Raw genomic sequence first — 12,342 nt, forward strand, 5'->3', positions numbered from 1 at the left:
CTGCAAGCCCCAACCCCAGTTCACGTCCCCAGGCTTGATGTGAAGGACGACATCAGATGCGCCCTTTCTAAAACAACACCAAGAATAAAACTTCTTGTCAAATACTATATTAATAATGGAAATGCTCGAGCTCAAAGCATGTTCGATATAACGCAGTTTCACCTATAATGCAGTAAGATTTTTTGGCTCTCTAGAACCGCGTTATATCGGGGTATAGGTGTACTACTATAGTGACTTACACAAGAGATACATGCCAATAGAATGCAGTGCTTGGAGGATGGGTGTTTTCTGGAATATGATCCTCGAAAAACAGAATTCATAGTCAACAAATGCATTGCACTGCAAGAAAGTAGCTTTGTTCTTTAATGATATTAAAAGATTCTGAGTCAAAACATGGGTTAGATGGCCTTCTTAAATGCATATAATTGGATAGCATGTTATTGTAGAAGTGATGAAGACAATTCTTTGGGATGGTTAAGACTAAATAGGAGAAAGTTTTATCAAATATACGGAAGGGAACCATCCAGTCCTGGCTGAGTAGATTCAACAAGCTGTACACAGGACATTTTCTTCTCAAACTTCTAGGGGTACTGGTTTTTAAGTTCTAATTTATGTACACATTTGTAAATGTTCAGTCTAGCCTCACACAACAGATTTTAGCCATTTGTGGAAACCCACACCACAAGCATTAACAAAAGTCCACCCAGTTTCTGCACCATATAAACCTAGGCCAGACTGTGTGAGTCCTTCAGGAGTAAGTTTGTCAGAGCTTGCGTCATTTTTTTCTGCAAGGCAGAAGCCAGGTTGTTGGTCCTGGATCTAGCTCTGGTCGCACTGAGCTCAACACAGAGCTGCCTTTTACGTGCTGGCATAGAAGTCAGACTGTAGCAGGAGCAAAGATAGCGAGGGTCTGTCCAAAGCCCATTGAATGCAACAGAAAGACTCCCGTTGACATGAGTGGGCTTTGGATTAGGCCCTTACAGGGGAATGATTTACCACAATGACTAGAGAATTCTGAGTACAGCCTGAAGTTCTGTTATGCTCATTTTCCTTTGTACATCTCATCCTTAACCAATGTGCTAACCTCTCCTGAGTAGCCATACTAGGGTCAATGCTGCATTGACTATTTCAGCTTATTAACTTCTTGCCTAGGCAGGCCATGTCAGTGAATCCCATGAAAGAGATAGGAGTGATTAACTATTGAATTAGAAAATGAATGAATATAATGGGTTTGTAAATATTTTTCTCTTTTCTTTGAGGGGTTCCTTTGTATTTTTAGAGCCCAGTTCTCAGTTCCTCCCATTTTAATCCATTGTTAACCTGCCAATCAAAGCTGAACCCCAGTCACTAGCCTTCTGCCAGAGGACAGCAAGCCCCCTGATGCAACTCCTTAAGTGACACCAGGCATTTCCTCCCTTTGAGGCTGACCAAACTGTGGCTGCCAATCCCTGGTGACCCTTGGAATATGACACCAGAACTGGGATTCACACCCACATTGTACACGTGCCAGTTCAAAGTCCTAAGTGCCTAGCCACGAGGGCTGGCCCCAGATTTCAGTAGTGATGATTAGAATAGTATTTTTCTTAGTTTTGCAAAAGACCTCAGCTCTCCCATTTCTAGCTACTGTTTGTAGCCTGTTCCTGCATCTGAGGTTTGGTCACCTGAGAAAACAGTGGCTGGAGTTTCCACTTAGCTCTGTCTTGAGAGACAGGCAACCTGCCAGGAGCCGAAAAAAGAACCAGCTTGTCAGCTCCCCCAGTATGCAGGGACGGGTATTCGTCCTGATGACGTAGAATTGAGGACAAGATAGTGACGCGCCCAACATTCCCCTCTCAGAGCCTGGATGCTGGGCCAGAGTCAGAGGGAATTTGCATGGTGGTGTATGAGTTTCCTGTTGGTAAGTTGTTGTAACTGACCTGCTGAGAGGACAGAAAGCCAAAGTTGCAGCAGAACAACAAGCAACAGGAGGGTGTAAGGAGCTGTAAGGTACGTGGGGTGGGCAGTTGTTTTATCTCATCCCCTCCTATTGGTGGTTGTTTCTGCCACAACCTCCCCCTCCATTGCCTAACTTGCACCAAATTAAAGTGAAACCTACGCCATCATGTGCATCACCTCTGAGTATGGTCGATCGTCATCTCAAAATATATTCACCTGTCAGGAAAGTTCAGAGACCTGAAGCTTCAGGCAGTTTTAATGGAAGGGATTTCTAGCTAGTAACCGTGGTGCAGACTATTTTGAAACAATAGGGGTGGGTGTGTAATATGGAGAGAGAGCATGAGATCAGTGTCCCCTCTGGTCCAGTTTCCTCTCCACAATAGTTACTAATGCCAGATGTCTCAGTGGAAGGGTCAGCCTCTAACAGAGAGGCCAAGTAGATGGGATGGATTTATAAAGAAAACAGGTGCAGAGAGGGTAAAGAAAATAGAATGTATTAATCCTTCCCTGCGCCTTGGAAAATGGCACCAAAACCCCCCAATACAACAAAGGTCACTGTGAAATACAACATAAGGATCTTAGCCCAAAGTAACATGGGAATATAGGACTGGAAAAGACCTCCTGGACCATCAAGTCCAGTCCCTTACTATCACAGACAATGCTGTCATACAATCAATCCAATTCATAAATTTATCAAGCTTCATTTTAAAGCTAGTTAGATGGTTTGCCTCCACTATACTGATTGAAAGGCTGTTCCAGAACCTCATTCCTCTGATGGTTAGAAACGTAACATGAAGTTCACCCACAAACTCTGAACCAGAGCTTCCCTGGCTGGCCACCATCTCCTGAGGCTTATAACTTTTAACCCATTTGGTGTGCCTCAGGTTCCTATCTTTCCAGCAAGATTTGGCTAATCTGGCTTTTTGGTCATTGGCAGCCACCAAGAGTCGCTTATACATGGGCAGCTGCATTTGCCTATTTCTCCTTTTCCTAGTTTTCTGTGGGAGGATAAAAGAGAAAAAAAAACGCTGCTGCTATTAACAAAAAGAAGAAAGAAAACAAAGAGCGCAACCCCTTTCACTCTGCATTCATATCCCATCCGCCCATACCACGCAGAGAACCTGGTACAGGAAAAATAGCTAAGGGGCGGGGTTGGGGGGGAGAACCAGAGAGGTAGACCATCCTGTCCTGTCCCCCCACACCCTGCTGTTGCCTAGTGTACCTAATTCTTCAGTTCTGTACCCTGCGAGGAGATATCCTCCTCACTCCATCCAGCTGGTGAGGATCTTATGCCCCATTAGCACCAACTTTTGTAATTTGATCCTAATTAGCATAAAACCACAGGTGCTGTTCTTATTCATAGGGGGCTTGACAAAAAGCTCTTTGAAGTCCGTGGAAAGTCTGCCATTGACTTCAGCTGGCTTTTGGTCAGGTTCATAATTGTTTAGTTCTCTTTTGAAACTTACTACACTATTTGCATCAATAAGATGCTATGGCAGGGTTCAAGATGGCAGTTGTGCACCCATTAAAAAGTCTCTCTCCCCTCTTCCGTACCAGGGTGCAAAGGAATTTGTGGTACCTTCCAGAGAGCCTGGAAGGTTTTACTGTCTGCCACAGAGTCCTCAGCAATTTAAGCAGCTCCTGATGGTTGGAGGTCTGGACAGGTGAGCATTCCTTTGCCTTCTTTTCTCTGAAATATTAATGTTATGGGGTCCATTCTCTTTGACTTGGGAGAAGTTAAAAATTCCCCCACGAACTGATTTCAGTCAGAGTTAGGCAACTAAATTAACCTTTGAGGATCTGGGCCCTAGAGCTGTTTTTGTGGGGGTAGGATGGCCTTAAATGGATGAGGTAAATGACCTAATGTGGGAGAAGCTTAGAAATTGTAAAGCATACATTGTGACTCTCAAAGCCAAGTAATGATTTAGCCACATGACTCCCATTGAAATGAATGGGAGGGGTGTGGCTAAATCACATAGTTGCAGGTGTGAAATTTTCCATTTTAGTCTCATTCTGAACTAAAACTTGGGAGGAGGCTTTTCAAGGAAGGGAATGCTTGAAAGCTGAAAATGAAAGCATGGTGCAGCCCTCACCTGGGATTGACCAATATAACCAACTCCCACTGAGATAAAACTAGACTGTTGTGTGTGATTGAGAGTTGGGAAAAGACGCACAGTCTCAGCACAGGAGTGCAATACCTTTTAACATGCCTGCTTCGTGAAATAAAAGCAGGAAATGCCAGAGAGTGGTAGGGAAACATTCTAGAGGAACCTCTGTTCCTAGCAGCATCCGACCAGTTGCGAGGACAGCCCCATAAGAATTCTTCATATGCCATTGATGTGCTTTCATAGCCCAGTATAACATAGAAGAAGAGGAGGTTTGGTTGGGGGGTTTTGCCTAGAGTCCTAGATGGCACTGGTGGAGCGCCACTGAGATGTTGGCCTCCTCCAAGAGGTCACTGCTGGAAGGTGGCTTATCCTGGTTGGTATCTACAGCACGAATCATCAGGAGAAATCATAGGACTGGAAGGGACCTTGAGAGGAGATCTAATCCAGTCCCCTGCACTCATGGCAGAACTACATAATGAACCTTAGAATCATAGAAAATTAGGGTTGGAAGAGACCTCAGGATGTCATCTAGTCCAATCCCCTGCTCAAAGCAGGACCAACCCCCAGCCGGGCTTTGTCAAGCCTGGCCTTAAAAATCTCTAAGGATGGAGATTCCACCACCTCCCTAGGTAACCCCTTCCAGTGCTTCACCACCCTCCTGATGAAATAGTTTTTCCTATCCAATCTAAACCTCCCCCACTGCAACTTGAGACCATTACTCCTTGTTCTGTCATCTGCCACCACTGAGAACAGCCTAGCTCCATCCTCTTTGAAACCCTCCTTCTGGTAGTTGAAGGCTGCTATCAAATCCCCCCTCACTCTTCTCTTCTGTAAACTAAATAAGCCCAGTGCCCTCAGCCTCTTCTCGTAAGTCATGTGCCCCAGCCCCCTAATCATTTTCGTTGCCCTCTGCTGGACTCTCTCCAATTTGTCCACATCCTTTCTATAGTGGGGGCCCCAAAACTGGACGCAATACTCCAGATGTGGCCTCGCCAGTGCCAAATAGAGGGGAATAATCACTTCTCTCGGTCTGCTGGCAGTGCTCCTACTAATGCAGCCCAATATGCCGTTAAGCTTCTTGGCAACAAGGACACACTGTTGACTCATATCCAGTTTCTCCTCCACTGTAATCCCCAAGTACTTTTCTGCAGAGCTGCTGCTTAGCCAGTCAGTCCCCAGCCTGTAGTAGTGAATGGAATTCCGCCCTAAGTGCAGGACTCTGCACTTGTCCTTGTTGAACCTCATCAGATTTCTTTTGGCCCAATCGTCCAATTTGACTAGGTCACTCTGGACCCTACCCCTACCCTCCAGTGTATTTACCTCTCCCTCCAGCTTAGTGTCGTCCATGAACTTGCTGAGGGTGCAATCCTGTAGCCACAATTTAATTTAGGGTGCCTTTAATTTCAATTGCAGGTACTTTCAGGTTGCCCGTTGCTATCGAGATGAAGGTTCAAAGCCAGATAGGCAGCCTGAGTTCACTCAGGTAACGTATCCCCAAACAGACTCTTTAGCTGCTTAACTCTGGCAAGGTCTCAGGCCACTTAGATTTCAAACAGCATTGTTAGTTGTAAGTATTATTGGTATAGCCCAGTGGTTCTCAACCTTCCAGATGACTGCACCCCTATCAGGTGTCTGATTTGTCTTGAGTACCCCCAGTTTCATCTCACTTAAAAACTACTTGCTTACAAAATCAGACATGAAAATACAGAAGTGTCACAGCCCCCTATTACTGAACAATCACTAACATTCTCATTTGTACCATATAATTATAAAATAAATTGATTGGAATAGAAGTATTGTACATACATTTCAGTGTGATATTGAGCCTATTTTTCACATGTGAGCCTTGCCTGAAGCCCAAGCCCTGCCTCTCAAGGCTGGAGCCAAAGCCCTGCAGCCTGGCGCTGAAGCATACAATCACTTTGCCGGAGGCCCCTATGGCATGGGGCCCTGGGCAGTTGCCCTGCTTGCCACCTCCTAATGCCAGCCCAGCATTTGCGACCCCCCCCAAACCCATCCCATGACTGCCCACAGGGCTGCAAGCCCCAGGTTGAGAAACATTGATCTACATTAGTTGAGTACCTGCTGGAAGACCTCCGAGTACCCCCAGGGGTACACAACCCCTGGTTAAGAACCACTGGTACAGTCCATCCATTTGGTATCAGACTTGTTCATCGCTGTTCACCTTAGAAACATTATTGGGCCTTGTGTTTGGGGACATGTATTTCACGTGTCCTAGTGGGTATTCACTGAGGTCTGGGATGAAGGATGGTTTCAACTGCTACAGGTACCAGTGTCAGCTAGTTTGGTTCACCTTGGTGGTGAAACGTGTGCTGCTCTCCAGGGCTGGCCTGCTCCTCTTCCACCGGAGCTCCCAGGGCAGTGTGCTTCACGGCTTTTGGCTCCTGAACAGGACCGGTTGGCCCAGCTCATTCCAAGTCTTTTCCTTGTGCCCTGAATTCACAAATGGTCATTAGGCTTCTGAACAGGGGGTTATTGCTGATACCCTGGGCAGGATTCTCTGTGATGATGTATCTAACTATGTGAGGTTAGCCACATGCCCTTTGTGTAAGGCAGTTGTGGTATATATAGTATATTGAATCTAATCATCTTTATGATCACTTTATATACAAAGCCTTTGGGACCCAAGAAGAGCTATTAGGGGGGAATAGAATGCAGCTTTCCTGGTGCCTGTAGCTAATGTGTAATGATCCTCTTGTTATGTCTTTAAGATCGATATTGAGATGTCGTTTGTAGACCAAGCTGGGATCCGGAGACTGATTGAGGGCCTGCTCCAGTATTCCTGGCCTAATGAGAGCAGCCCTATTACCACCCCTTTCCCTTCCATGAGCTACGCTGAGGCATTGGCTGAGTATGGGACCGATAAGCCAGACACTCGCTTTGGTATGAAGGTGCGCTGTCTCCCATTGGAAACATCTATCCTTTCTCCTTCTCCTTTTTAGTGTTTCCTGATCATCTCTGTTTATACTCCACTTCTCCACATGAATGGAAGTGTGTGTGTCTTGGTGTCACAACATCTACAGGTTCTGAAAGCCCTGCAATTGTAGCTGGCCCCTTATGTCACTGGAAGCTGTACTAATGGGATATTAAGGCAGGTGATGCAAGATGGATTTGGGATCTTCCAACCAACTTGTTCTTTTGGGAGGGGTGTCCTGTCTTTCTCATTTATATCCTAACAAGGATACATTAACACTAAGGACACGCCATGTAGGGCAGGAAGGATTGACAGTGCTGGGAACTGAAGTCCTCGAATCTTCCATAGAAACCGCAAAATTGTCTGGATTGCTCACCAATGTGTCTCGCTCCTGACCTGGCAGGACCTGCTCAAGAGAGAGGCTAGTTTAGTCTCCCCAGTCCAGTTCAGTCCTTGGTCCCTCTGAGACTCTTACCAGTTGTGATTTTGGTTCTTTCTTCAATAATTATTATTGTGCAGAAAATAACTGTTCATAAATGTAATGGGGGAAGCAGTACTGAAAAACGTTACACAATATTTTATACTTGCTGCTATTTGAAGATTTGAAAGGGCTGCATCATGGCTGATTTGAACTGATGTTATCCCACTGTGGGTATGTGTTCTGGGGAACTTGGGCTGAGATCACCAAACTCATGTCTTATAGGAGCTCTCATCGATACTATCTGCTGACACCCTTTGGCCACTGCTGACTAGAGCCACGTTCAGACTGGTCACCTCGACGTGAAAGTCTTTGGATTCCATTAGCAATCCCTTAAGCCATCCAGTCTCTCACTCAGTCTCGTATTTAGACTTTCTCTTCCTGAAGTCTGTGACTTCTAAACGACTGCTCCATTTGTTTCTTTATAAATGCTCTGTGGTTCCTTGAAGCATGGTTTGCTGTCTCGGGAGATCCTGCTGCAAATGGAGGACACAGGAACAGTTCCCCACTGCATGTTCCTGACATCTCTTTTCTTTTATGTGCTCTTTCTCAGATAACTGATGTCAGTGACGTGTTTAGGAGGACGGAAATCGGATTTGTGCAGAATGCTGTCAACAAGCCCCAAGGCTCTGTCAAAGCCATTTGCATTCCTCAGGGAGTGGTGAGTGGTGTAGTTCTGTATTGTTAGTGGCAAAGCACAGTATAAAGAAAGTAAATTTTAAAAATTAATAAGTTGTATTGATTTAATAACAATCCCTTTGTCACAGTGTGACTGGCCCCTTTCTGGGGACATTGACCTAGTCCCACCTCTGACCAATTAGTTGCCTCTCAGTTGAGGTTGTGGTGTTAGGTCATCAGGTAATAGTGTGAAGAGCATCTGGTCCTTATAAAGGCCGGCAAGAACTCAGCTGAGCTAGAGAAACCGCAGTGTCCCTTGGTTAGGGCAAGAACCCAGACGGAGCTGAGAGAGGCCAAGGGGAAAAGCCTCTGGGGGGACTGCAGCCTGCTTTGGTTAGAGGAGCAGTTTTGTTTTGGGCTTGAATAACAAATTGTGCCCAGAAGCAAGGGTCTGAAACAGACTTGAGCAAGGCATCACTCCTTCCTGGACTGGTGATACAGACCCGCAGATAACAGCTCCCTCCCATGTGGGCGTTTGTTACCTGTGTGGAGATCATTACTACAGTAACTCATAACACTAAGGTCAAAGATCAAATCCAAGCTTGACTGTAAATCCAGAAGTAATTGTTACTTTCTATTTTATGTATATATTTATATATAAAAAAAGTAATTGTGATTAATCACAGTTTTAATCGCACTGTTAAACGATAGAATACCAATTGAAATTTATTAAATATTTTTGGATGTTTTTCTACCTTTTTTTAATATTTTGATTTCAATTGCAACACAGAATACAAAGTGCACTGTGCTCGCTTTATATTATTATTTTTTATTACAAATATTTGCACTGTTAAAAAATGATGAAAAAATAGTATTTTTCAGTTCATCTCATACAATACTGTAGTGCGATCTTTTTATCGTGAAGGTGCAATTTACAAATGTAGATTATTTTTTTTTTTGTTACATAACTGAACTCAAAAACAAAACAATGTAAAACTTTAGAGCCACTCAGTCCTACTTCTTCTTTAGCCACTTGCTGAGACAAACAAGTTTGTTTACATTTGCAGGAGATTTGCTGCCTGCTCTGTTGTAGCTGGCGTCGCGAGATATTTACATGCCAGATATGCTAAACATTCATATGCCCCTTCATGCTTCCATGCCGATGATGCTCGTTAAAAAAATAATGCTTGAATTACTTAATGACTGAACTCCTTGGGGGAGAATTGAATGTCTCCTGCGCTGTTTTACCTGCATTCTGTCATCATTTCATGTTATAGCAGTCTCAGATGATGACCCAGCACATGTTGTTTGTTTTAAGAACATTTTCACTGTAGATTTGACAAAACGCAAAGAATGTATCAATGTGAGATTTTAATGATAGCTACAGCACTTGAACCAAGGTTTAAGAATCTGCAGTGCCTTCCAAAATCTGAGAGGGATGAGGTGTGGAGCATGCTTTCAAAATAAAAGAGCCATACTCCAATGCAGAAACTACAGAACCCGAACCACCAAAAAAGAAAATCAACCTTTTGCAGATGGCATCTGACTCAGATGACGTAAATGAACATGTGTCAGTCCGCACTGCTTTGGATCGTTATCAAGCAGAATCCATCATCAATATGGATGCATGTCCTCTGGAATGGTGGTTGAAGCATGAAGAGACATATGAATCTTTAACGCATCTGGCATGTAAATATCTTGCGACACCAGCTACAACAGAGCCATGCGAATGCCTGTTCTCACTTTCAGGTGACATTGTAAATAAGAAGAGGGCAGCAAATCTCCTGCAAATGTAAACAAACTTGTTTGTCTCAGCAAGTGGTTAAAGAAGAAGTAGGACTGAGTGGGCTTGTATGCTCTAAAGTTTTACATTGTTTTGTTTTTGAATGCAGGTTTTGTTGTGGGTTTTGTTTTTTTTTACATAATTCTACATTTGTAGGTTCAACTTTCATGATAAAGAGATTGCACTACAGTACCTGTATGAGGTGAATTGAAAAATGCTATTTCTTTTGTTTTTTACAGTGCAAATATTTGTCATTAAAAATAAATATAAAGTGAGCACTGTACACTTTCAATTCTGTGTTGTAATTGAAATCGATATATTTGAAAATGTAGAAAATATCCAAAAATATTTAAATAAATGGTATTCTATTATTGTTTAACAGTGCAATTAATGACGCTATTAATGTTTTTAATCACTTGACATGCCTTATATATATTGCAATTGCATCTACATAAACAGTCAAGTAAGCGAGTTAGCTGAAGTGTCTTAACGATTCAGAAGCTATGGGAAGGGCGTTGTACAAGTCCATAAGGGAACCTGGTAGCCTTTGCCAGTGGTTGCAACCTGCAGGTATATTATCTACATTTTCTAACGGACCACAAAGGCAAAGTCACGAAGGCCCCACATATAGTCATTAGCAGCACATCTGAAGCAATTGAGTTTTACCCAAAGATGGCATAGAAAATCAAAACCAGGGGGCTGGACTGCTGGATCTGTCATGAGATAGGCATTGGCTATGTTTGAAGCTTGTTCTTGTCACCTGGCGGTGATATCAAAGTTCCTTAAGGGCATTGTCCAAATAGGATGGTTTGAGCTGAGATGGTAGCCAAGTGGATTCAACAACTCTTTAAACAGCGGTAGCTGTGTCATGTCTTGCACTTTAAGGAGCAGATTCTGCAAGGTGACTTGTTGTCTGATGTCAGAAGAGGCAATGTTGGATAGGATTGGCAGCCAAGCCTGCTCGGTCGGTCTCATGGTACCTATTGTTATATGCATGGTTTCATTCAGCTGAGTATCTACTAGTCTTGTGTGAGAGGAGCTGAGCAATACCCTGCTGCAGAAAAGACACTCTTGGCTTGCCTTGTGCTAAGTGTCTGCTCATTGGTTCCCCAGGTAAACCCAACTAGTTTGCTGATCAGGTTGTTCCTTGTTTTGAGTGACATCTTGGTAAGGTATTCCTTAAAGGTCAAGATACAGTCCAGCATAGGCACCGACTCCATAGGTTGATATAGATACAGTCCAGCATAGGCACCCCACCTCCTCCTCCTCCCCCCTTGAGCGCACTGCATGCCCGCTCCTCTGCCTACCTCCCATCGTTTCCCCCCCCCAGCCACCGCCAAACAACTGTTTGCACACTCTGGGAGGGTGGGGGGAAGACTGGGAATATGGTGAGCTCAGGGGAGGATGCAGGAAAGAGGCAGGGCTGGGGCAGGGATTTGCAGAAGGAGTTGGAATAGGAGCAGGGAGGGGGTGGAGTTGGGGTGGGGACTTTGAGAAAGGGGTTGGCATGGGGGCTCATGGAAGGGGTGGAGTGGGGGCAGGGCTTGGGGCAGGGTGGGGTCGAGCACCCACGGAAAAGAGGGGAAGTTGGCGCCTATGCAGTCCAGTGTACCTCAGTAATATATTACTACTGGAGGAATACGGCACACATGCATAATTAATGAGCTTCGCATATTTTTTAATTTTTTGCGCAGAAAAAAGCTGCCAAAATGTTGCTGCCGTTCTGTCTTTTGTCCTTCAGAGGGCGTTGTGGTGATAGAACACAGCAGCAGCTCCCAGCCAGCTAGGGAAGAGAAAGAGCCTGCCTTCTTCGCAGCACCTGTCAGGCGAGCTCAGGGGCTGTAGTGGGACCGGGGCTATAGGGAGACAGATGGTGTGGGGTGCTGGGGAGGTCAGACAGGCTCATAAGAGCTAATGGAGGAGGACAGACTGGGGCAGGGGCTGAATGGGAGTGGAAGCACAGGGCCACAGGTGGGAGGGAGGTTCAGGGCCACATGGTGATGGGGGAGGAGGTGCAGAGCTACATAGGGACAGAGTGGGCTGAGTGGGGGCACAGAGACACATGGGGGAGGGGGTACAAGGACACATAGGGACAGGAGAGTGGCTGGGTGGGGGTACAGAGCCACATAGGGAAAGCGGGTGCAGGGCCACATGGGGATGGAGGGAGTGGGTTTCTGAGTGGGGGTGGAGGGACACATAGGGATGCAGGGACACATGGGGATGGGGCAGAGGTGCCTGACTGAATGGGAAGGGCTTGGGGTCAGCCAGGGTCTCCATGGGGGAAGCTCCCTAACAATCCCTCCCCCCCCCCCCCAAAAAACAAACAAACCTGTTCCATACTTTTCCCCACCCATATCCAACAACCCTCCAAGTTCACACCCAGGCTCCTTCCCTGCAATTTGCTTCCCTCTCCCTCAGCTCCTCCATTACCCCTGACTCCCCCAAGCCTTCACATTGCTTCTGAGGGGTGTGGGATATATGTTTC

General features: G+C 45.2%; 1 protein-coding gene across 7 annotated transcripts in view; it reads left to right on the forward strand.

Annotated features, from left to right (window-relative positions):
- DARS2 (aspartyl-tRNA synthetase 2, mitochondrial) overlaps positions 1–12,342 on the forward strand; it is a 33,441-nt gene that overhangs the window by 12,220 nt on the left and 8,879 nt on the right. For all 7 annotated transcript variants that reach the window (XM_073356403.1, XM_073356400.1, XM_073356404.1 and 4 more), the window contains 4 exons: positions 3,493–3,599; positions 5,457–5,526; positions 6,776–6,955; positions 8,010–8,117. In XM_073356403.1, the coding sequence (XP_073212504.1) occupies positions 3,493–3,599; positions 5,457–5,526; positions 6,776–6,955; positions 8,010–8,117 (465 nt within the window). The remainder of the gene's footprint in view (positions 1–3,492; positions 3,600–5,456; positions 5,527–6,775; positions 6,956–8,009; positions 8,118–12,342) is intronic.

Source organism: Lepidochelys kempii, chromosome 8, assembly GCF_965140265.1.
Source record: "Lepidochelys kempii isolate rLepKem1 chromosome 8, rLepKem1.hap2, whole genome shotgun sequence".
Taxonomy (NCBI): Eukaryota; Metazoa; Chordata; order Testudines; family Cheloniidae; genus Lepidochelys; species Lepidochelys kempii.